General features: G+C 49.5%; 1 protein-coding gene across 6 annotated transcripts in view; it reads left to right on the forward strand.

The window, feature by feature from the left end:
• The window catches only part of Xylb (xylulokinase), a 37,332-nt gene continuing 11,729 nt past the window's right edge, over positions 1-25,603 (forward strand). For 4 of the 6 annotated variants that reach the window (XM_057767188.1, XM_057767189.1, XM_057767192.1 and 1 more), the window contains exons 1-14: positions 1-130; positions 1,269-1,351; positions 3,215-3,284; positions 6,456-6,536; positions 9,622-9,708; positions 10,217-10,345; positions 11,794-11,859; positions 13,958-14,030; positions 15,559-15,677; positions 20,660-20,741; positions 22,635-22,675; positions 23,222-23,337; positions 23,579-23,694; positions 24,274-24,347. In XM_057767188.1, coding sequence (XP_057623171.1) covers positions 74-130; positions 1,269-1,351; positions 3,215-3,284; positions 6,456-6,536; positions 9,622-9,708; positions 10,217-10,345; positions 11,794-11,859; positions 13,958-14,030; positions 15,559-15,677; positions 20,660-20,741; positions 22,635-22,675; positions 23,222-23,337; positions 23,579-23,694; positions 24,274-24,347 — 1,194 coding nt within the window. In that variant the 5' untranslated portion in view covers positions 1-73. Of the gene's footprint in view, positions 131-1,268; positions 1,352-3,214; positions 3,285-6,455; positions 6,537-6,722; positions 6,830-9,621; positions 9,709-10,216; positions 10,346-11,793; positions 11,860-13,957; positions 14,031-15,558; positions 15,678-20,659; positions 20,742-22,634; positions 22,676-23,221; positions 23,338-23,578; positions 23,695-24,273; positions 24,348-25,603 lie in introns of those variants that run through there. The other 2 variants (XM_057767190.1, XM_057767193.1) reach the window with 2 other exon arrangements.

Here is a 25,603-nt window from a genome sequence, read left to right on the forward strand (position 1 = left end):
GGCGACAGTCTCGCCGCCGCGGGACACAGGAACGGACGGACGCACGGACCCGCCAAGGGAACCCCCCAGGGCCATGACGGAGCGCGCGGGCCGCCGCTGTTGCCTGGGCTGGGACTTCAGCACGCAGCAGGTACATGGGCGCGGGGCGCGGAGTTGGAGCCTGGCGATGCCTGCCAGCCACACGCGCCCTCCCGGAAATCGCGGGTGCCTCCTCGCGGAACCCCGTGGACGTGCATCGGGGGTGGGGAAGTGACCCCAGGGGTCCATGCGGAGGAGGAGTCAGGGTTGCGGGTGGCAGGGACCCAGGACACCTAGCGAAAGCCGCAGAGCCCACAGGCTGGCGGCGGTGTGCGCGCATGCTAACCTAGATCCACTTCACAGCCAAGCACCTTTACTTTGTTTTTATTATTTTATTTCATATTTTGAGTCAAGGCCTCACTGTTTAGCTCTGGCTGGTCTGAACTCACTGTGGAGATCAGGCTGGCCTTGAACTCTTAGAGGTCCACCGGCCTTTGCCTCCTGAGTGCTGGGTTTAAAGGAGAGCGCCAGGACAGGCATCTTTGAAAAGTGAAATGGCATATTGTGTAAACGGACTTTGCCCGTTCCTGCCCCCCCCCCCCCCCCGTACTCCCTGCCTCCTACCCCGGTGACCTATCTTGGCTGGCAGGGTCCGTGATTCTAGGGCTGCTGGTCAGAGGTTGGTGTTTCCAGCAGATAGCTGGGTGGAATCAAAACCTGGCTGCCAAGCAGGCATGGGACGCCCAGGGGGTTTCAACATGCATCCTTGGGGAATAAGCACCGCGGCTACTCAGATGGGTGAAGAAGCAGAGCTTTTCCGGTCTCTGGGGGAAGCATCCCGTAGGACTCAGTCTCCTTACTCTATGAGACCTATTTCCCCATCTTGCATGAGTTTGGAAAGGCTTCATTAGGATGTCATGTGGTCATGACTGTGGTCATGGCTCTGGGGACAACCCCTGGAGACACGCCTCTTTGCCAGGTCTGGACCTGGTCTTCACTGCTTGGGGAATAGATTCTTGTAAACAGTGGGAGTTTCAGCTGGGTTTCCCATTCTTTAATTTTTTTCTTTTTCTTTTAAAAAATTATTATTATTATCATTATTATTATTACTGACTCTTGAACATGTGGCCCATGAAACTTCTGTTGCTGTGGTTACAATGCTGCTGAACCGTGACTGAAGTTAGGAGCCCCTTGGGTGGAAAGTAGAGGCTGAGAAAACCCTAGATACCATTTTCATAAATGTCTTCCAGGTTAAAATTGTTGCTGTTGATGCAGAGTTGAATGTCTTCTATGAGGACAGTGTGCATTTTGACAGAGACCTTCCTGAATTTGGGTATGTACCTGGTGTGCATTGAGATCTCTAAACCATTTGTGCTATTAGCTATACTGTTCTGGCTTAACCCAGTGCCAGAGAGGAAGTCTATGTAGAACTTAATCACCTTCTTTCATCATCATCATCATCATCATCATCATCATCATCATCATCATCATCTATGTATTGGCGTTTGCTTGCATTTATGTCTGTGTACCACATTCATGCTTGGGGCTCACAGAGGCCAGAAGACAACATCAGACGCCGGTAACTGGAGTTACAGATGGTTGTGAGCCACCGTAACGTGCTGGGAATCAAACCCAGGTCTTAACCCCTGAGCCATCTCTCCAGCCCCTGAGAATCTTTTCTTTCCATACAGAGAGTGACTTTTCCCCTCTTCTTTCCCAATTCAAGTCATTCACTCCCTCAGACATTTGAGATGTGCTTTTGCCGGGCCACGTACTGGGCGCTAAACTCTGATGATTGTACTTGGCTATCTTCTGTTGCTAATGAGAGAGTACCACAGACTGGTGAAGTCAGAAAGAAAAATTTTCACAAAGCCAGGCAGTAGTGGTGCACACCCTTGATCCCAGCAGGGAGGGCAGAGGCAGGCGGAACTTTGTGAGTTGAGGCCAGCCTGGACTACAGAGCTTAGTTCAAGGATGGTCAAGGCTGTTACACAAGAAACCCTGCCTCAAAAAACAAAACAAAAGTTCGCATGACCTCATGCTCTGGTCAGAGTCCAGGTTACATCTATGGTGGGCCTTCCTTTTTCTTTTTGCACTTGGCAACAGGAAAGGGAAGGGATGCATATGTGTACAGGCATGTTGCATTTGAGTGAATCTTCTCTGCCTCTCCTTTTGTTGTTTTTCAGACAGGGTTTCTCAGTGTGGCCTTGGCTGCCCTGGAGCTCACTGCGTAGGCCAGGCTGGCCTCGAACTCACAGAGATCCGCCTGCCTCTGCATCCCAAGTGCTGGGATTAAAGGTGTGCGCCACCACCCGGCACCTCACCCCCTTTTTGAAACGGGGTCTCATATACCTCACTGTGTAACTGAGGTAACCTTAAACCCTCCTGCTTCCTTCTCAGGCTGAGGTTACAGCCTCGTGTTGTTGTTGTTGTCATTGAGACAGAGACTCACTTTGTAGCCTAGGCTAGACCCCAGCTCATAGCCCTCCTGCCTCAGCCTCCTTGAGTGCAGGGATTACAGGAGCAGCAGCCAAGTGTGCCACCTTTTGAAAACTTTGTTCATTTTTCTTTTTGTCCTGGGGATCCAGAGAAGGAGGCTCTGTACATATTAACAGTTCCTGGCTCAGCTGGGTGTGGTGGTACATACTTGCTATCTCAGCAATCAGGGCTGATTCCCGGCCAGCCTGAGCTACAATGTAAGACTCTGGGAGTGGGGGAAGCAACCAGTTTTCAGTCACGAGGCCCAACCCTGCCTTCTAGACAAGGTTTTCTCTATGAGGTGTCTTCTAAGAAATGCTTTTGCAGGGCTAGAGAAACAGCTCAGCAGTTAAGAGCACTGGCTCGAGGACTTGGGTTCAATTCCCAGCACCCACATAGTAGCTCACAGCCTTCTGTGACTCCAGTTCTTATAGCCTGTTCTGACTTCCCAGGACACGAGGCACACACATGGTACACATACATGTAGGAAAAACATGTATATAGATAAAATGAGAACTGAAATTAAAATGAGTTGTTAGTTTCATATGAACAAGGACTCCAGACCTTTACTTCACACCTTTCCCCAGCCAGAACACAGTGTCTGCTTGGCACTCACGGGGTAGTGTCCTCTCTCTGGCGGTCTCCTATCACCACGGGGCAGCTTCACAGAGCTCAGCTTGCCCTGGAGCTCCGTCCCACATACCTGTTCTCCCTGCAGAACTCAGGGCGGTGTTCATGTACACAAGGACAGGCTGACGGTCACCTCTCCAGTCCTGATGTGGGTCCAGGTAAGCATAGGGAAGCTCCTTTCCTTCTCCCATATCCAGCCTGTGTCACTGGTGGCCCCAAGCTGGCATCTCATGGGGGCGTCCTTTAGCCGGGATTAACGCAAGTTGCAAGGTTCCTGAGGCAGACCAGCCTTAGCTGGTGCCTGTACATATCTGCGAGGACTCTCAAGGGGCTTTTAGGTACCAGAGCCACAAAAATTGTTTATTTATTTTTTAAAAGCATGGTCTATAGCCCAGGGTGGTCTTGAACTCACTACGTGGCCAAGGATGACCTTGAACTTCTGCTCCTCCTGTCTTTACCCCTTAAGTGTTGGGGTTATAGGTATGTACCATCATGCCCAGCATGCAGTCCTGGAGCTTCTACCAAATGAGCTGTGTCCCCAACCCATGCTGCCTCTAAAGGGACAGAGAGCCAGGCTTCCCAGTCTCTGCTGTCAGTCTAAGCATGGTCCCTAGTGTCTTAGTGTTTGTCCCCATGGCATGGTCACTCAGAGTAGTGTCTTATAGTCAACTAGTCAGGCTGAGATCAACCCCAAGCTAAACCTGCCTATTTAGGACCATCCACCATGATCCACCTCTGGCCAGATGTGGTGACCTATGCAAGGATCTGTTCAACACAGACGTGATAGGGCCTGGATTGCCTCGTGACTGATGGTACCAAAGTCCTTTGACTTGAAAGCCGAAGGCAACACTGTGTGTCTGCCAAAAGCTTTTCTGCATTCTCCCGTCCCTGTTGAACCATCTGTTTTGTCTGCCTGGTCATGGGTCAGACACTGAAGAGTTAAGGATGGATTCTACCAGACAGGTTGGCTGAAAGGCACCCAGAAGACAGCGCCAGATCAGTGGTGGTAGTGGGAGGTCAGAGGCAAGGGTCAAGAGGTCCCAGACATTAGGTTAAGGGCTGTGTCAGTGTAGGTGGGAGCAGATCCGGGGTTGCGTGTGGAGCCAGGGTGGTCACTGGGCTGTGGCAGCCTCTGGGGCTGGACTTGTTTCAAGGTTTTCCAGTCCCTGCCCTCCTGTCTGAGGTTTGACAAGCGGCCTTGTAAGGGCCAGGAGTGACCTTAGCATGGAGCGGGGTTATTTCTCTGCCCTCAGAAGATACAGGCTGGGATGAGTCTCAGATTCCTGCCATGAAATGTTCATGTATCTGTCTGTCTATCATCTTCCATGAAATAGATACATGTTGAGACAGGTTTTCATATATTGCAGATTGGCCTCAAACACTGTGTAACTGAGGATGACCTTGAACTTCTGATTCCTCCTGCCTCTATCTCCTGCACACGCCTCCACGCTGGGTTTTTTTGTGGTTTGGAGTTGGAACCTAGGGCTTTATGTATGGTAGGTGAGCGCTCTACCAATTAAACTGCATCCCAGCCCATCTGGCCGTGAGGTCTTAGCAGTAAGACTCTGCTGGACACCATCATGTATCTCACCCACTCCTGGAAAAAGATTCCAGCCAGATCGAGAGTGTTAGATGGGCACTTGGCAGCACAACCACAGGCTGTCCTCAGTCCTGTGGCCTCGTGCTCCTGGGTACAGAGTCTGAACCTGCACCCTCCTGATGGCAACATCTGCCTAGCTTTGCTCTTCCATGTTGTCCTTGGGTAATTCAGGCGGTGAAGTAGAAGTATGAGCAAAAGGAAAACACAAATTGGAGCTGTTTGCTCTGGTTCTTCCCCTGTGTTTGGGGGGTGCCAAGTAGAGGAGGAAATCCTGAGGATTAATGTTTATGATTTCATTTATTTAACATTTATTTGGCTAGAGTAGGCCTGGTGGTGCCTACCTGGAATCCCAGGACTTCAGAGGTGGAGGCAGAAAGGTCAGGAGTTCAAGGTCATCCTTAGCTGTTGGGTGTTTAGCTTAGTGGGAGGTCCTTGTGACCCTGCAGCTCTAGAAAAACCAGGATTGTTAAACACACTGGATTATTCTACTGGAAAGATGAAAAACCTGTTCTTCCATCCAGAAACCTGAGAATTGTAAGTGATTGATAAGCTGGTGTTATCTATTGGGCCAGGCCACATCAAGTGCCTACAACCAAGACAGGAAGTGGCTAATACCCCAGTGACCTCTATTAAGCTAGTACAGGTAGCTTATCTCTAGAACTGCTCTTCTTGGAAGAAATTACGTGTACCCTGAGTTGAGTCTCAATGTGATCATGCTTCCTTGTGCACCAAGGGTTGTATTACACCAGGAAATTTTTTTTTCCAAATTACGCTGTGCTTAAATACATTGGGAATAAACCTCCTCTTGTTATTAGTTATTACTTATTGTTATTAGTCTCCCCAAAGAAGTCTGGTCCAGATTGATCAAGTCTATCTGCACTGGCTTTTGTTTTGAGATTGGATTTCTCTATATGTCTGGCGACCATGCTGGTTTAGAACTCAGAGATCCACCTGCCTCTACCTCCCTAGTACTGGGATGAAAGGTGTGTGCCACCACCGCCCAGCTCAGGTTTTCATTCTTGTCTTTGTGAGTGGTTTACTTCCCTTCCTGGACACCTGCAGGGACCTCCCCCCTTACTTAGCTGCCTTGTGAGTTGGAGGCCAGCCTGGATTGTATGAGACCCTCTCTCAAAAAAACAAAAATAGGCTGGAGAGATGACTCGATGGTTAAGAATGCTGGCTTTTCTTCCAGAGGACCTGAATTTGGCAGCCAGTACCCACGTCAGACAGCTTGCAATCACCTGTACCTCCAGCTTCAGGGGATCTGATGACCTCTTCTGGCCTCCTCAGGCACCTGCACATATGGGACACACACATAGACACATATATACACACAAATACAAATAAATGTGGGGTTTTTGTTGTTGTTTTCTGTTGGATTTTCAAGACAGGGTTTCTTTGTCTAACAGCCCTGGCTGTTAGAACTCACTTTGTAGACCAGGCTGGCCTCGAATTCACAGGGATCCTCCTCCTGAGTGCTAGGATTAAAGGTGTTTGCTTCCATGTCTGGAAAAAATAAGTTTTAAAACAGACAAACAAACAAAAAAAAATACTGTGTTTAGCCAAGTTGACGCTTTTATTTGACTGATGCCGGCTTGTTTAATGAACTCTCCTGACATAGATGACCCCACCCCCTCAGCAGAGCTTTCCGCATTTCTGTGCTAAGGTTTGTGGTCTAGAGGACTCAGTGGTTCTGTTGAGTCATGGTGGATTCTGTTCTTCTTCTCAGGCTCTGGACCTGATCCTAGAGAAGATGAAGGCTTCGGGCTTTGACTTCTCTCAAGTTGTAGCCTTATCTGGAGCAGGCCAGGTTTGTCCACAGCAGCCGTGTCTGCCCTGGGAACTTGGCTATCTCAGCAGCGGGTGGGGGCTGAGCTCATGGCTTCCTGTGGGGTGCGCATTTCTTTCTTTTTCTTCCCTTCCCTCCTTTCCTTCCTTTTCCCCTTCCTCCCTTCCTTCCTTGCTTCCCTCCCTTTCTTTCTTTCTTTTTCCTTTTAGATTTTCAAGACAGGGTTTCTCTGTGTAGCCCTGACTGTCTTGGAACTCGCTCTGTAGACCAGGCTGTCCTGGAACTTGGCTCTGTAGACCAGGCTAGCCTCAAATGTGAGTACGCATGTTTTGGTAGTGACAGTACCTCCAGCTCTCTCACCTTACTTAGGTCTGTATGACTGGTCTCCTTGCTAAAGGATCTGAGATGCTCCTACGATAAAGCTTGCTATAAATAGGACATTTAGGTGGGTGTGGTGGTGTAGGCCTGTAATCCCAGCTAATTGCAAGGCTGAGGCAGAAGGATTGCAAGTTCAAGGCCTACCTGCACTACAGAGTAAGTTTGAGGCTATCCTGGGCAAGTTAATGAGATGCTGTCTCAAAATCAGTTAAACAGAGGACTAGGGCTATAAGTCATTGACGGAATACTTTCCTAGCATGCATGAGGCCTGACGTTCACTCTTCAGTACTCAATAAATAAACGGTAGTGAAATAGGGCAGTTGATAGGGGAGCTATGTACAGGCCCCATAAGGGATGGACGAAGCATTAGATGTGGGTTTGTTATGGCCGTTTAGTGGCACTAAAATGGCTTTCTAGTTCTTGGAAGGAAAAACAATAAGAAGTGATACTAGCAATGTGTTTATTTTTAGGTGTGTGTGTGTGTGTGTGTGTGTGTGTGTGTAGGTTTGTTCACGTAAGTGCAGGTGCCTTAAGAGGCCAGATGAGGATGTTGGTTCCCCTGAAGCTGGAATCACAAGCTATTGTGAGCCCCACTGCTGTGGGCACTGAGAACCAAACTTGAGTCCTCCGCCAAAGCAACCAGCTCCGTTAACTGCTGAGCCATCTCTCCATCCTGAGAGTATTTTCAGTAGAGAGCTGTAGTATCCTGTTGTCGAGAGCATCAGGTAGTGAGGGAGTGCCAAACCCTGTGCTAGTCCCAGTGGAGATTCTGAGCTGGTGGTGGCGCTGCCAGCCAGAAGAGGAGCTCTGGACATGCCCAGCTCTGCCTCACAGAAGCCTGACCCAAGTCATCACCCAGGCTTCTGGGCCTCCACATCCTTATCTGGCAAAGGGTCACTGTGACTGTTAAATACGCAGAACAGTGCCTGGGACATAACACACTTTCTTACATTTTAGCTACTCTTTTTTTTTTTTTAAATGAAAAAGCTATTTAAAGTATGTGTGCATTCGTGACATTATGCCAGAGCAAATGGGTAGAGGTCTCAGGACAGCTTCTGTGAATTGGTTCTTTTCTTCTACCATGTGGACACTAGGAGTTAAACTCAGGTTGTCAGGCTTGGCAGCAGGTGCCCAGCTCTCTCTCCAGCTTTTTCTCTTAGCCTGGAGTTCCCTCCTGCCTTTCCTGTCCGTGTTCCCAATCTGTACACCCACTGGCTGGGTTCTCTGTGTTCTCATCACTGTGGCTTCACAGGGTTGTGTGTGAGAGGGTGCATATATGCACGTCTGTTCATGTGGGCGGTCAGAGAACAGGGTCTCCCATTGTTCTAGAGCTCAACGGGTAGGTTAGGCTGACTGACTGGCCAGAGAGCCCAGGAATCTGCCTATTCCCACCTCCCCAGGACTGGAATATAAGCTCACACTGTGCTCAGATTATTGTTATTTTCTTTTTTAAAATGTATTTATTTTCATTTTATAGTCATTTTGCCTTCATGCATGTTTATGTGAGGGTGTCAGATCTTGGAGTTGTTATAGACAGTTGTTAACTGCCATGTGCTGCTGGGAATTGAACCGGGGTCCTCTGGAAGAGCAGTCAGTGCTCTTAACTGCTGAGCCATCTCTCTAGCTTCATTGTTATTTTCTTAAAAATTATTTTATTATTTTATGTGTATAGGTAGTTTGCCTACATGTATGTCAACTGGTTGTGAGCCTCCCTGTGGGTACTGGGAACTGAATCCAGGTCTCTGGAAGAGCAGCCAGTGCTCTTAGCCACTGAGCCATCTTCCTAGCCCTCTAGATTTTTTTTGAAGTTTATTTATTTATTATTTTTTCTGTATATGAGTGTTTTGTCTGCATGTATGTCTGTGCACCACATGAACACCTGGTGCCTGCAGAGGCCAGAAGAGGATATCAAATTTCCTGGAGCTGTAGTTACAGATGGTTGAAGCTGTCATGCAGGTACTGGGAGTTCAACCTAGGCCCCCTAAAGAGCAGCCAGTGCTCTTAACCGCTGAGCCATCTCTCCATTCCCCCAAGGTTATTTTACTTATTTATTTATGTTTTTCAAGACAAGGGTTCTTCTGTATAACATCCCTGGCTGTCCTGGAACTCGCTCTCTAGAGCAGGCTGACCTCAGTCAAACTCACAGAGATCTGCCTGTCTCTGTCTCCCGGGTGCTGGGATTAAAGGTGTGTTCCGCCACCGCCCGGCTCCAGGTTATATTTTTAAATGTGGGACCAAACGTAGGTCCTCATGCTTGCGAGACAAGCACTGTGATGACTAAGCCGTCTCCTGAGCCCTCTATGGGGTTTTGTAATTGCATTTTTGCGTCCTTCCCTCACTCAGTTTCATTGTCCAGGACATCAGGGTCTGTAATAACCTATGAACTCATGTCTAGCATGGCCTTGCTGCCCAATGTGTTTGTTAGGTGAATAAATGGCATGAGACAACTTCAGGCACCATTGTAGACGATATTTGAAAAATTAGTACAGTTTGACAAAAGATACCAAGATACAGACTGATGATTCTAGAACCCTTCCCGCGAGCTTTGAGGTGATGTGAAAGTGGAAACCTCGTGTCGTAAGGCACTGAGCTACGTGATGAAGAGATAGATAGTCCTGGAGACTTTTATTTCTGTGTTTGTTTTTGGCCTGAGGCCTGGCTCTGTGTCTGCAGGAGGCTGTGGCTCCAGGCGTGATACATGAACATGTGCTTGTGTTCCCCTTAACAGCAACACGGGAGCGTTTACTGGAAGACTGGAGCCAGCCTGGCGCTGTCGAGCCTGTCACCAGCTCTCCCGTTACACCAGCAGCTGCAGGTGAAGACGCTTGTGAATCTAATAGATCCACAGAGCCTGCAGAGCGACCCTTGTGTCCAGTGAACCCAGCAATCTGGGACGTCTTTGCACCGTCATGAGTGGGAGGTGGAATATGGTCTGCCTCGTCCCCAAGCTGACGTCTCCTTGGCGTTGCCCAGAGGTTCAGATGGCCTCTCATTAATGAGTCCCTTCCTTCGTGGAGTAGTGGTGGGCCCCTTGGTGATGCGAGAGGTGGGGTCTCCGGTTTCCCTTCTCCTGTTTCCAAAGCCCCAACTGACCTGCACTCTGGTGCCGCTGCTGCCCTCTGCCCGTCTCCTGCAGCAGGAGTTTGCCCAGGCGTCTTTAACAGAGATCATCCAGCCTTGGGCTTCCTTGAGAGACCTCGCTGGTCCTGCAGAGGGCTTGTCCCCAGGGTCTTCCTGACAGGATGGGCAGTGTGACTGCCAGCCCCAGGGTTGCCTCTAGTCAGTGGTAGAAGGGAAACCCGAACCTCCCCTGCTCTTTCCAGACCTGCTTCTCCATCAGCGACTGCCCAGTATGGATGGACTCCAGTACCACAGCCCAGTGCCGCCAGCTGGAGGCTGCGGTGGGCGGAGCCCGGGCTCTCAGCTGCCTCACAGGGTCTCGGGCCTATGAGGTAGGTAACACCCATGCCGGGATGAGGAGTAAGGCTCTGGGAGGGTATAGTGGGCACCCAGCTCCCAGATGTGCAGGGACGGTCTGAACTGATGCTAATGTTGGTCCCTGAAGCCAGGCTTCATGCTGGCCCTGGGTTCTTTTTGGTTTTTAAAGACAGGGTTTCTCTGTGTGGCTTTGGAGCCTGTCCTGGCACTCACTCTGTAAACCAGGCTGGCCTCAAACTCACAGAGATCCGCCCGCCTCTGCTTCCCAAGTGCTAGGATTAAAGGCGTGCGCCATCAACGTCCAGCTTGGTCCTGGGTTCTAATCCAGGCTGCCCTGTCTCATTCAGTAGGCGATGGCAATTTCCTGGCATGTAGTCTCCGGCCAGGGCTGGGGTATGGACATGACTGCACCCCTACTGGAACTACTGTGTAGGGGGAGGAGTGGCTGCCTCAGACTCGTGGTCTATGACCTCGCGATAGCAAGTGGAACATAGTCTATTTGAGGTGCTTTTGAGGTTGAAAGAAGTTAGAGCCCAGCAGACTTAACTCAAGGGGCCCCAAAGGCTTCAGCCACGGCCCTAGAGTTTGTTGTGATTGGGTATCTTGGGTCACATGACTATGGCTTAAGTAGGGGATGGAGGTCTAGAGATTGCTCTGCATTTGCAGAGGTTCAGTTCCCAGGGCACCAGGTGACTAGCACCTGCGTGTAATCCTAGCTCCAGGGTGTTGGACACTCACTTCTGGCCTTCTCGGACATCTCCATGGACAGTCACATACACAGACATGTCCATTTTATTTATGTGAGGAAACCACACATTTATTTCCCTCATAAGCAAAGTGAAAATAAAGGCAAAACATTTTTAAACCTAGTTAGAACACTAACAGTACGGTTTCCACAAGGAGACTATCTGAGCCCCCGCCTCTGGTCTCTTGAAGCTGGGAAGCGGGCTCTGTGATTAACAGCACTGGGTGCTCTGGCAGAGGAGCTGGGTTCAGTTCCCAGCCCCGACATGACAGTTCATAACTACCTGTAGCTCTAGCGCGATCGAATGCTTTTCAGAACTCTGTAGGTTCCTGCACACACACGACACACAGACACACACTTGGGCATTGGCCCATACACATTAATTACATAAATAAATATATTTTAAGGACATTTACAGTAAGGGCTAGTCACAGAACTGACTGACACATGAGACTCTCTCCCAGGAAGTCAAGGCCTTGTCTGTGGACACAGAAGGATTGCTGACTGCCCCAGAGCTCGTTACTAAGAACATTTTCAGAACTCAAAGGCCCAAATACACCATCTTCCGTGTTTGGCTGGTAACAAGCATTTCTGGATTTGGGGGTTTTCAAGACTATTGGCACTCTACAGCACATCCAGATGGTGCTGTTAACCGCACCTTGAGATTATTCTGTGTAGGGTCAGAGTGTCTAAGAATCTGTGCTCTCTTCTCCCCAGCGCTTTACAGGCAACCAGATAGCAAAGCTCTTCCAGCAAAACCCCGAGGCCTACTCGCACTCCGAGGTTGGTGAGCCTTCGTGTTCCATCTAAGTCACACTTAAATCCTGTTGTTCACACTCGTCTCAGTGCAGACACACCTCGTATACATTGGCTAAGGCTTTTGGTGAGCAGGTGTTAAGTGATTCAGAGAGGGGCTGTTGAGATGGCTGGAGGGTTCAGGGACTTGCCTCCAAGCCTGACCGCCTGAGCTCAATCCCCACGACCTACAGGGTCTTTTCTAACCGTAGATGTGACACGTTGTCTGCGGCAGTTGGTACAGGAGCCATAGGCTGCACCACGCGGCCTCGGTGTGCTCCAGGCTCTCCTGTCCAGATTTATATAAACATTCCGGATGATGTTTGCACGATGATAAAATTGCTTAGGACGTTCTTCCTTTGTCCTTCCCTCCTTTCTTTCCTTTCCTAAATTTATTTTTTTATAAAAAAGAAAAAATAAAATCATCCCATTTATTTAGTTGTGTGTATGGGTATGTGTGTGGAGGTCAGAGGACAATTTATGGGAGCTGGTTCTCTCCTTGTACCACATGGGGCCCAGAGATGGAACTCAAATTTTCAGGCTTGGTAGCAAGTCCCCTAACCTACTGGGCCATCTTGCTGGCCATCCTTCCTTATTTTTTCTTTATTGTCTTTTCGGCATCAGGATTTAACTATGCAGTACAGGCTAGCCTGGAACGCATGATTCTCCTGCCTCGGATTCCTGAGTGCTGGGGTTACAGTTGTGCCCCTCCATGCTGGGCTCCTTGTTGGAGTTCACTCTCTTCTTCGTGTGACAGATAGCTGATAGAAGCAGCTCGAGGAGAAAGTGTTGACTCCGGCCCACTTGTCGAGGGCGCAAATCCATCACGGCAGGGCAGCTGAAGCCTCAGGAGCTTGAGGCCGCGGATCACACCGTATCTCTAGTCAGAAAGCAGAGAGAAGGATGGAGAGGTGGCTCAGGAGTTGGGAACACTGGCTACTTTTGCAGAGGACCTGGGTTTAGTTCCCAGCACCCAGCTTCCCGCCATCTGTCACTCCAGTTCCAGGACTTTGACATCCTCTTCCGGCCTCTGAGAGCACCAGGCACACATATGCTGTGTGGTGCATAGCATAGATGCCTGCAGACAAAGGCTCAGATACATAAGATAAAGGAACCCTAGAGGAAGCAGAGAGAGATGAATGTCGATGCCCAGATCACCTTTTCCTCTCTGCTCAGTCCAGAGCTCCAGCTCATAGGCGGTGCAGCTGGTACCTGTGGGTCAGTCACGATCATCAGGGACCGTCCCAAAGCCTGGCATCCACAACCAACTACATATTGTGCTTTTGTACAAGTCTGGCAAACTCATAAGGGTTGTAAACATTCATTCTTTTTACTTATTAACTTTTTTTTTAGTGTGGTTTCTGGGACAGGGTTTTGCTTTGAACTCACTATATAGACCAGGTTGCCTTCAAACCCCTGCCTCTTCCTCTAGTGCTATTCAGGACTATACCACTATACCTGACTGCAGTATATTACTTAATGATTCCAGCTTCCAGATTACCTGCAGCGTTAGCCACTGAGGAATGGAAACCCTCCTGAAGGTGTATGTGTGAATCAAGGCATTTGTCCCAATGGGGACTAGAGGTGGTGGTTCCCTCTCTAAAGATTCTGAGGCTGATGCTTACAGTTCATCAGGGATTCTCTTGGGGACGTGACCGGGTGTTGTAGTTTCTTGGTGGGTGGGGTGTCATTTTGTCTTTAAACTTGTGATAGTCTTGAGAATCTTCTCATTCTGAGTTCTATGGCCACACATCCACTTCTCCGTGACCAAACGCCAAAGACATGGAAGTGGAGTGAAGAATTGAGGGTGTACGAATGGATTCCAGGTGGAAAACTAGCCTCCCTAAGTGCGACATGTTCACAGGGCTCTGTCTTTTGTTGTTATAAATTATGATAGTTTTGTAGCCTGAATGGATACACTCTGTCTCTATCACTCCCTGCTGAAGTTTTAGCTTCCGTTCCCCCCCCCTCTCTCTGTGTATGTCTGTCTGTCTGTCTGTGTACGTGAACGCATGCACAGAAAGCGTACTGCAGCTTAGTGTGTGTGGGAGTGAGTCCTTTCTAACCCTGCTCCCTTCTCTTCCAGAGGATTTCCTTGGTCAGTAGTTTTGCTGCTTCGCTGTTCCTGGGTGGGTACTCGCCCATCGACTACAGTGATGGTAAGCTTCAGCCCATGTAAAGATGCTGTTCACATGCAGGGCAGCCATGGGCACTGCACGCACCTCATCCAGCCTGGATGGGTGCCAGTCAGGCAGCTGTCTTATCATTCCAAGAAGGAAGGAGTATTAGTTATCTTCTGGTATATAACAAGTGTCCCCATCACTTACTGGCTTAAGATGGCAAATGTTTAAGTTCTCCCTTGTTACCTGAGGGTCCCTTAGTCTGGAATGTAGCAGTAGCTGGACTGGTTGGTCCTAGTTCAAGATCACTCCCAGGGTTGGCAAATTGGCAGCCAGGGCTGCAGGCATCTGAAGGCTTCACTGGAGCTGCGGGATCTGCTTCAGAATCTTGTACAAGACCTTTGGCAGCCGGGCGGTGGTGGCGCACGCCTTTAATCCCAGCACTCGGGAGGCAGAGGCAGGTGGATCTCTGTGAGTTCGAGGCCAGCCTGGTCTACAAGAGCTAGTTCCAGGACAGGCTCCAAAGCTACAGAGAAACCCTGTCTCGAAAAAACCAAAAAAAAAAAACCTTTGGCAGGAGGCTTCTAAAATCCCTCTGTAAGGTTGTTGATGACATCACAGGAAGGGAGGGGGCAATGAGAGAGCGGCCTGCAGGGAGGAAGGGAGGGGACAGTGAGAGAGGGGCCTGCAGGGGTGGAGGGGGCAATGAGAGATGGGCCTGCAGGGAGGGAGAGAGGGAGGGAGGGGGCCAATAAAAGAAGGGGCCTACAGGGAGGGAGGGGGCAGTGAGAAAGGGTCCTGCAGGGAGGGAGGGAGGGGAACAATGAGAGAGGGGCCTGCAGGGAGGGAGGGAGGGAGGGGGTCTCAGAACAGCAGATTTTCAGGCTTCCGTGTGACAAGTGTCTGCGGAGAGTATTCGGAGGAGGTGAAGACATGGTATACTTACATGGACCCTGCTGCCTCCTGGCTTTGGGTCCAAGAGGGTCAAAGTGTGTTACCTTCCTTCTGTGATGAAATCGGTCCAGCCACAGGGCTGGAGAGATGGCTCAGAGCTCCTGTAGAGGCCCTGGGCTCCGTTCCCAGCACTCATGACAGCTTACAACCATCTGTGACTCCAGTTTCAGGAGCATATGACATTTTTTTCTGCCTTCCACTGGCACTGCAAATGTGTGTGCACAGACATACATGCAGGCAAACATTCATACACAAGTAAATAAATCTTAAAAAGCAAAAACAAAGAAAGAGACCCGGCCACACATTTACACTAGAGAACTAGCTTCCTCTGCCAATTTCACTACCTCCGCCAATGCCCCAGCCTCCAGATGTTTTGTTTTTGTTTTTTTGTTTGTTTTTGAGACAGGATTTCTCTGTGTAGCTTTGGAGCCCATCTTTGGAACTCACACTGTAGACCAGGCTGGCCTCAAACTCACAAGAGATCTGCCTGCCTCTGTCTCCCAAGTGCTGGGATTAAAGGTGTGCACCATCACCACACACACACACACACACACACACACGACTCTCCAGATGTTTTTATTTTTGTTTCTTTCCTTCTTCCTTTCTTGCTTAGGTTCTGGAATGAATTTGTTGCAGATCCAGGAAAAAGTCTGGTCCCAAGCTTGCCTTGGTGCCTGTGCCCCCTGTTTGGAGGAGAAACTCGGCTCACCAGTCCCTTCGTGCTCAGTTGTGGTAAGTCCTCTTTTCAGTGATGGTGCCTGCGGGGTACTGGCACTCTGGTGGAGCCTAGGAGGGTGTGCACATCCACACACACACACACACACATGCGTGCACACACACTTTACTTAACCTAAACTCAACATTTGACATTAGTCAGAATATCTGACTATCTGGAATTGGGACTTGTCCACAGCAGAGCTAGATTTCCACACTCTCAGAAGGATTTTGGGGTCTGCACACCTAGGGGTAAAAGTGCACTGTGCTGAGGTCCTGGGCACTGGCACAGAAGAGGGCAGCGGGCAGGCTCTGGAAAACATAAGCACTAAGGACCTGATAGACCACAGGCCCTGGCATCACACTGACCGAGATTAAACCCCGGCTTTGCTCGGGCCTGCCTGCTTATGGTTCACTGTTGGTTTTGTTTTGTTTTGTTTTGTTTTGTTTGGAGGCAGGGTCTCTCTATAGGCCTTGATGACCTGGAACCAGAGTCATCAAGGACCCACCTGCCTCTGCCCCCAGTGCTGAGGTTGAAGGTGTGTGCCTGCTTCTGTTTAATCAGTGTTCCCGCTTCCTCATCTGGGAATAATCCTGTCTCTCTTAAAAGACCCCCGTGCAAGTGAGATGAGATGTAGTGTGTTTGGATGATGGTTGGACACACTAGTAAGGTACGGGCACTGACCATGAGTATAGTGCCTCCCATTTGGAATGGATATGGATTGAGCACCCAAGTGTGATCCAGTTGGCCAGCCCTGTTCTTGACTATACAGAGGAGACTTGGGAGTAAAGAGGGTCCATGGTATCTTTTGGTACACATGAGACACATATGAAGCCAGAACAATAAAAAAGAATCCCATATGGGACAGATGGCTGATAGTGAAGGAAGGAGGAGCCTCTGGTCACGATCATGGGCCCCAGGAAGATGGATTGTTGCCACGCTCAGGCATAGCCATTGTTTTCCCGCAAGATTCTCACTGACATGTTACCATGGACAGAATACCAAAACACTGTTCCCCAGGTATTCTGTGAAGCCAGTACGCAGAGCTGAAGGGAGAGAAATCCTGCCCAGAGAAGCCTACAGTGCAAGACGCAAAGGTGTGGATGCCGCAAGCCAAAAAGACAGAAAAGGCAAATAGATAACTGACACCTTCTGTTTGAAACAGCTGGGCGATGGTGGCGCATGCCTTTAATCCCAGCACTCGGGAGGCAGAGGCAGGCGGATCTCTGTGAGTTCGAGACCAGCCTGGTCTACAGAGCTAGTTCCAGGACAGGCTCCAAAGCCACAGAGAAATCCTGTCTCGAAAAACCAAAAAAAAAGAAAAAAAGAAAAGCGCAGAAGGCCAGACAGTGGTGCGGACATAAAAAAATTACCAAGGCATAAACCAAGGGAGAATTAATTAAAACACAGAGGCCCAGTGTCCAGAGGATCCCGCTGCTGAAAGACCATGGGAGTTCACAGACTGCAGCCAGTGGGAGTTAAACGATCTTAGCTCTTGTCCCATTGTGTGGGGTCCCCATCAGGGTGGACAGGCAGATACCAAGTTACCTTGCTGAGCAAGGAATGTTACAACATACATTGTTTTATTTAAGACTGGGGCATTTGTAACATGCCATGTTCATTAAGAATTAGGCTTTGGGGGGCTGACGAGATGACTCAGCGGTTAAGAGCATTGCCTGTTCTTCTGAAGGTCCTGAGTTCAATTCCCAGCAACCACATGGTGGCTCACAACCATCGGTAATGAGATCTGGTGCCCTCTTCTGGCCTGCAGGCATATATGCAAACAAAATATTGTATACTTAATAAATAAATAAATAAATTTAAAAAAAAAAGAATTAGGCTGTTGTGGGGAGCTGCGGGCTGTGTTCCTGCCGCCCCAGCTCCCGGACGCCTAGCTTATGCTCCAAAATAACAACACACAAACTGTATTCTTTTAAACACTGCTTGGCCCATTAGCTCTAGCCCTTACTGGCTAATTCTCATATCCCAATCAACCCATCTCTAATAATCTATGTAGCACCAGTCTTACCGGGAAAGATTCAGCATGTCTGACCTGGCGGCTTGCTTCATAGCGTCTGTCTCTGAGAGGAGCTGCCCTGCATCTGAGCTCACTTCCTCTTCCTCCCAGCATTCTGTTCTGTTTACTCCACCCACCTATGTTCTAACCTATGAGGGTCAAGCAGTTTCTTTTTTAATTAACCAATGACCTTCCTCCATCATTAGGCTTTGGCTGGGCCTTAATCCCAAGCAGAGACAGGTGGATCCAAGGCCAACCTGTTCTACAGAGCTAGTTCCAAGACAGCCAGGATTACACAGAGAAACCTGTCTCAAAAAAAAAAAAAAAAAAAAAAAGTAGGATTCAAGCATGGGGTGGTGGCCTAGGCCTTTGATCCTAGCACCGAAGGGTAGAAGCAGGTGGATCCAGACCAGCCTGGTCTACATAGCAAGTGCCAGAACAGCCAGAGACAAAAACAAACAACAAGAAAGTTAGGCTTCAGTTGTATATAAGATATCATGGGTCATTAGGGGTCAAGCCCCGAGTAAGTGGATGTGGCCTGATTGTTGAAGTGCAGAAATTTTGCTTTTATTTTTTTATTTTTTTAATTTTTTTTTTGTCTGTACACTGAGCCCCTGGAATGTTACTGTGATCCATGGCCTTTTGTTTTATGTGAAATGGAGACCAAGTCTTTGTCTAAGGCTTTGCTCTCCCAGCACCAAGAATGCATCTAAGGGAGTCTTTTTCAGAGGCGAGTGCTGGAGGAATCAGAAAGAACCAGTTCTCAAGAATGCATTTTTTACTAACAAACTGTGCATCAAAAGTCACGGTGGCTTCATGCAGGCGTCACCCCTGCTGGAGCCATACTTTCTGTATTAAAAGTATTGGACATCCCTGACTCATGTGTCCTATGAGTGTGTAGGGCAGCCATCATCAAAGAGGCATGGGAACCAGTGGGTGAGTGACTGCCTCTGGCTTGCCCCCAGAGAGACTATCCTCAGGACCAATCCCAGCTTCTAGAGATTCCTCTGTGGCTTCAGCCTCTGTGACCTTTGGGGTGCCCAATGGGACAGTGAACTCTTGTTTTCTCTAGTCTCCTAGGTCACTCCTCCAAGGTAACCTGCTTGCAGGCCCATCACTCCCTGGCTTCTAAGGCAACCCAGGTCAAGATATTTCTTTTCCCAGGGGATGGCTTGTTGTGATGGAAACAGACATGGCTGGAACCAAGTTGTCTTCCCCTACACTGGGGGAAAATACTTCAAAAACGTGTTTCTTGCCAGGTGGTGGTGGCGCACACCCTTAATCCCAGCACTCGGGAGGCAGAGGCAGGCAGATCTCTGTGAATTTGAGGCCAGCCTGCTCTACAAAGTAAGTTCCAGGACATCCAGGGCTACACAGAGAAACCCTGTCTCAAAAAACAAAACAAAACAAAAAAATATTGCTTCTTTGAGGCAATCTTATTTTGTAGCCCACGCTGACCTAATGCTGTGTAGTCCAGACCGGTCTTGAATTTATGACCATCCTCCTGTCTCAGCTTCCTAGGTGTTGGGATTATAGGCATTAACCACCATGCCCTGCCTTTTCTAATTTCTTTCTATATAATATTTATCTCTTTGGGAAGAGATGATCTCTGCTCTTGTTTTAAAGGAATCCCCTACCATAAACTGCTAATTTTTGGTTAATTTTCTTTAGTTTTATTATTATTATTATTAATTTTTGAGACAGGACCTCTGGGATCCCAGGCTGGCCCAGAACTTGCTGTGTAGCCCAGGCTGGCCTTAAATTTTTCTGAGTGCTAAGATTATGTGTACTACACCATGTCTGTCTTAAAATTTTTTTAAAGATTAATTTAGAGTGTGAGAGTGATTGCCTACATGTATGTGTGTTCAGTGTGTGCATGCAGTGCCCACAGAGTTAAAAGATTCCCTGGAACTGGAGTTATGAGCGGTTGTGAGTCATCATGGGGTGCTGGGAACTGAACCCAGGTCCTCTGCTTTTTTTTTTTTTTTTTTTTTTTGATTTTTCGAGACAGGGTTTCTCCGTAGTTTTTGGTTCCTGTCCTGGAACTACCTCTTGTAGACCAAAGTGCTTTTAACCGCTGAGCCATCTCTCCAGCCCCCTTGCCATGCCTGGTTTTACAGGGTGCTGGGGTTCAAATCCAGTGTTTTATTTATTTATTTATTTATTTATTTATTTATTTATTTATTTTTTGGTTTTTCTAGACAGGGTTTCTCTGTGGTTTTGGAGCCTGTCCTGGAACTAGCTCTTGTAGACCAGGCTGATCTCGTACTCACAGAGATCTGCCTGCCTCTGCCTCCCAAGTGCTGGGATTAAAGGCGTGCGCCACCACCGCCCGGCTCAAATCCAGTGTTTTATGCAGGCTAGTTGAGCATTCTGACAGATGAACTACACCCCTAATCTACCCCCTTTTTCTTAAGACAGTCTCATGTGGTCCAGGTTGGCCTTGAGTATGCTATCTAGTTCAGGCTTGCCTTGAACTTGCTTTGTAGCCCAGGCTAACCCTGAGGTTAGTTTTCTTTAGAACATTATTCTATGTCCTTGCCTATCTGATTATTCTAGTCTGGTTGCTGGCATAATAAACAAGCAAGCAAGGCATTTGCTGTACCTGTGAGTTTGCTTACCAATGCTCTGTTACTTTCTTCAACATTGTATCCAGAATTTGGTGTTCACAAAGTAGGTACAAGTTAGAGATTGCTATGTTCTAACAACCCTCAATCTCAGAATAAATACCATGATTCTTGAGATGACCTCAGGCCTTTGGTTCCACACCTGTTCTGGGTTCCTTCTGCTGGGTGTGGCTGGGAAGGATGGTGGTGCTCCAGGCCCTGCCACAGATGCCCGCACCATCCTCGTGGCCTGAGGTGTGGAAGATTCTTCAGCTCCAGTGACCTGGAGCCAGGTGTCCCCTGGGTTGTGGTGAGCATGGCTGTGCTGAGCAGGCTGCGGTTACATCAGCAGAACACAAGCTCTCTTTCTCCCTAGGGAGCCATTTCTTCCTACTATGTCCAGCGCTATGGATTCCCTCCGGCCTGCAAAGTGGTGGCCTTCACTGGGGACAACCCAGGTAAGTGCCTCAGGAGGAGTTGCTCTCCAAGTGACTGTGGGTTTGTTGGACTTCCTGCCTTTCTTCATAGATATCTAACTGAGATGAGGTCTCCCTCTGAAAGCCTGGATCTTCCTGTGTAGCCCAGACTGACCTCAGGTCCTCATCAGTCCTCCCTCCCTGGGTATGGGGAATACAGATGTGAGCCACCACGCCTGGTTCATACCAGACTTCTAAAGAATTACACTCGTCTTCCTGTTCACGTCTCTCTCTCATGTGTGTATGCAGGTGCACTTATGTGTGCAGGTGCAGGTGCATATGTGTGTGCACATGCATGTGCACGTGTGTGTGTGTGTGTGCATGTATAGACCAGAGGACAGCCTCTGCTGTCTGCCATGCTTCATATGCTGCTTACCTTCCTTTTTTTAAGTAGGGTTTATCACTAACCTGGAACCCTCAGTTAGAGTAGGCCACTTTGTGGTAGAGCCTCAAAGATCTATTAGGTCTCCACCTCTCCGACGCTGGGACCCAACATTGGGGGTATAAGGGCATGCCACCACGCTCAGCCCACAGTCTAGCTTCTTGATGAAGCCTTCTGTGGCGTTCTCTTTCCCTCTGAAATCTGACTCTGTCTCAGCCCCAGTCTGGTCCTGACCTAGTCCAGCTACCATCTTGGCTTCTCCAGCCCTTCCTTCAGGACACTGTTTTGAGGTCATTAGAGTCATAAACACAGTTTACTTCTTGTGGCACCCCCACCTTGCCTCTTCTCCTAGGGACTCTCAAGGCCTCTGGTGTAGACAGATTGCACTTTCATTTCCCAGACACCCAGACCTGAATAATCACACAAAAATTATATTAATTACAACACTGGCCAAGGGCCCAGGCATATTCCTTGCGAGCTCTTATATCTAAATTAACCCATTCCTATTAATCTATGTATTGTCACGAGGCTGTGGCTTACCAGTAAGGGTCTGGCATCTTTCTCTTTTGGCAGCTACATGACGTCTACCAGGCTCCAGTTTCTTTCTCCCTGTATTCAGTTTAGTCTTCCCACCTAGTTCTATTCTGCCCTGCCATAGGCCAAAGCAGCTTCTTTATTAACCAATGGCAACCAAACACATTCACAGCATACAGAGGAGAATCGCACATCTCTCTGGTCTCTGAAGAAAGACCAGATAGGCCACTCTGAGTATGCTGTGTGCTCACAGGGAAACCCACCCTATTCCTAACCCTTCAAAGAATATTGGAAATTGGAGGGGTTCTCCTTGTCAACGTCTTCCTATGCCCGTGTGTGAGCCTTCATCCTCTTGATCAGTGTGCTGTGCTGGTGCCCAGGCTTCAGCTGGCCTGCCCTGCATTGCTGTCTTCAGTGCTTGGGCATGCACACAGCCTCGAAGCCCAGCCCTCTAGACGAGTTCACATGTGTCTGTCCCTGTCCCATTTCTCCTTCACTTGACATTTAGTGGGCACCAGCTATGTGCCATGTCTTCTTCAGAGGTGGGGTGTATCAGCAATGGGGGTACAGAAAGATTGCTGCTGGGGACCCTGTGTCTGGGGGTGGGGCAGTCACTATGACCTCAGCCCTTCCTCATCCTAGCTGAGGACACCTCATAGAGTCAGCCTCACCTTGGTCTTCCCTGTCACGCATGTCTGGTCTGCTTGGTTCTCTGGACTTCTTGGAGAACCGGGTAGGGGTGGGGAGTTCCAATCCCTGAGAAAACAGACTTTTCAATCCAAGTCGGGGGCCTTGGCTAGAGCAGCTCATCCTTTGTCCCCTATCACCTTTGGGGCTCCTGGAACCCTCAGCTTGCTGAACTGTCGGTTAATGTCTGTGCTGCTGTCTGGGTGGTTATTGCAATTTGCTCTGTGGATCACATGACTCCTGCTAACCAGGTGTTTCCCTCCCACCCTCAGCATCGCTGGCGGGCATGAGGCTGGAGGAAGGTGACATTGCGGTAAGGCAACCCCTCACTCCAAGACTTTCTGTCCTGGGGGCCAAGGTGCTCAATCTCAGCTATGTGTTTGCTACACATCAAAGGGGCTGCTGCCTCTAAAGAGCATGGTGTCCCACGGTCTAACCTTAGCTAGTCATTGCCCTTCTCTGATGTCGAGCATGGCCCTTGCCTGCTGGGCGTGGTGTGAAAGTGTTGGACACGGGCCGGGGCGCTGTGGACTCCCAGGTACATGGGAAGGTTTATTCTATGGCTTTCTACACCTAGCAGGGAAGCCATTTGGGGAACCATTATTTTGATGATTTTGTATTAAGTTCTAGAAAGGTAGTCATGGTGCTCATGAGAACCTGGATCTGGGTTGTAACTTTACCTCGTCTGGTATGGGGAGAGTCAAGAAGAAGTGTCTCTGAGGAGGTGGCAATTGTCACCTGCAGTGTGAGGAATGGAGTGATTGGGTGAAGGGGTGACAGGATGTGGCATGCATCCCTGGCAGAAAGGGAGCATTGGTAGCCACCGTAGGCACCTCACCCTCCACTCTGCTCTCCTCAGGTCAGCCTGGGCACCAGCGACACCCTATTTCTCTGGCTCCAAGAGCCCACGCCTGCCCTGGAAGGCCACATCTTCTGCAACCCTGTGGATGTACAACACTACATGGCACTTCTGTGGTAATCCTGGACTCTCTGGGTCGGGGGAGGGAGGTGCAGACAGGTCTGGCACATCGAACCCAGAGGTTGCTGTCTAGCCTGACCTGAAGACCCACTGCCCGGGACTCTTCCAAAACCCCTGGGTCCAGTCTGCACGTAAAGTCCAGCGGTAAAATCCTTGCCCAGCATGTGGAGAACTTGGGTTACAAGCACCAGCACAAAACCTGGGAGCCCAGGACCCATCCTGTGTGTGTTTCTGCAGCTTTAAGAATGGCTCCCTTATGAGAGAGAGGATCCGGGATGAGTCTGCTTCCGGTTCCTGGAACAAGTTCTCTAAAGCCCTGCAGTCCACAGAGATGGGGAACAAGGGCAACTTGGGTAGGTTGGGCCTGTGTACAGGGGCTGGGAAGGCTTAGGGCATCATGAATTGGAGGCATGGAGAGATTTGGGGGGTCCTTTCTGTCTACACTACCGTGGGCCCCAGGTTCTGAGGGTGGGGTCATGAGGCTGCTCTTGGCTGTGAAAGGTTAGACTCTAGCTGTATCTACCACACGGTCAAAGCCCCTAGGGAATGAGTTGGCTGCCCCAGGGTCTTCTGTGCCCTGCTGCTTCTCAGTGTGCAGCTTCCTGCTCCAGATACAAGGCTGTGTGAGATAGGATGCAGCACCCAGGCCACCTCCTGAGGAAGGAAGGGCCATGTCCCCTGAGCACACGTCGGTTGGGGCTGGGGTTAGTGAGCTGCCAAGGGAAAGGGGGAAGAGTTACCTCAGGACAGCTAAGCCTTCCCAGTCCCCTCTCTCTGTTCTACTGGAGAGAAAGGATTGAGGATAGCACAGGGCTCCTCGAGGGGATGGGAGAGGCCTGAGGTAACTTTGCCTGGTCCTTTGTGAAGTCTTGTGAGAAGTTGTTCTTTGTTCTGGGTCGCTGACAGCTAATCCCTTCCTGGTTCCTTGTCAGGTTTCTATTTCGATGTAATGGAGATCACGCCTGGAATTATGGGACGTCATAGGTTTAACGCAAAAAACATTGAGGTACTTATGTTTTTGGTTTTCTTTTCATGTGTATATGTTTGTGGTGTGCGTGCATGTTTGCATGTGTGTTGCCGAGTGTGCATGCATGTGGCAGCCAGCCCGAGGTTGACACTGGGGATCTCCCTGAGTTGCTCTTCCACCTGATTCATTGAGACAGGATCTCTCAATCAGTCCGAGATCGTTCAGGGGATTCTCTGTCTACACCTTCTGAGGCTGGAGCTATAGGCAAGCCACCATGCCCACCTCACATGTCTGGAGGCTCTACGGTTCCAGACTCAGGTCCTCCTGCTCACACCACAGACCCTCTAAGTGCCGAGCTAGCACCCCAGCCCCAGACACATATGCTTTGGGTTTCCATCGACTCTGGTGTCCGGCCTCAGAGCATCCTGTTTTTAGGGCTCACTCATCTGCTCACCTACATGTGTGCTCAGGTCTATTCTAGAGGCTGCAGGCTCAGCAGGGGTTGACAGACCCCGTCCCTCCTCCAAGGAGAAATGCAGGGGCCAGAGTACACTGTGATCTACTGTCTGTTCCAGACTGGTGTCGCCGGGTGTCCCCTTGGTGGCCTTACCCTCCGCCTCCCGGTAGCCCTTGGGTCCTGAAGGCGGGAGTTTCTTCCTGGTAGGAAGAGCCTAAGGGGGAGACAGGAACATTCGCTGAGTCCCAGCATCTTTCTCTAAGCAACTCTGTAAAGAAGGGATGATGAACCCGTTTTTACAGAAGGGGAAGCTGAGGTCTCAGTGGTCTGCCCAAAGTCACGAGGTCACAGGCGGTGGAGGAAGCTCAAACCCAGGCCCTTCTTGTCACGAAGGCCACTTTTCTTTCATTTCCATGGGGCCCCTCCTGGGAGAGTCCCTGTTTGGGATGGATTTTTCTGGTTGTTACCGTGAGTTGTCAACATGTTTTGGAGGTAGGAGCTGGAGGATGCGTGTGAACCAACCCAGTGGTTGTCGGGGAACCTTGGTGAGATGTTCTCACGCTGTACTAGTCGGGGACACGGCTCCGGTGTTGCAGGCTAAGTCTTACACATTCCGTAGAATGCTTTGGGTAGGATGTAGAAAGTTTTCGGGGCGGTGGTGCACCCCTTTAATCCCAGCACTTGGGAGGTAGAGGCAGGTAGTTCAAGGCCAGCCTGGTCTGTAGAGCGAGTTCCCGGACAGCCAGGACTGTGCAGAGTGACCCAGTCTCAAAAAAAAACCCAGACAAAAAGCATAGGAAGTTCATCCTGGTCATCAGGTTAGAGGCTCAAGGAAAAA

The sequence above is a fragment of the Chionomys nivalis genome, chromosome 4 (genome assembly GCF_950005125.1).
Source record: "Chionomys nivalis chromosome 4, mChiNiv1.1, whole genome shotgun sequence".
NCBI lineage: Eukaryota > Metazoa > Chordata > Mammalia > Rodentia > Cricetidae > Chionomys > Chionomys nivalis.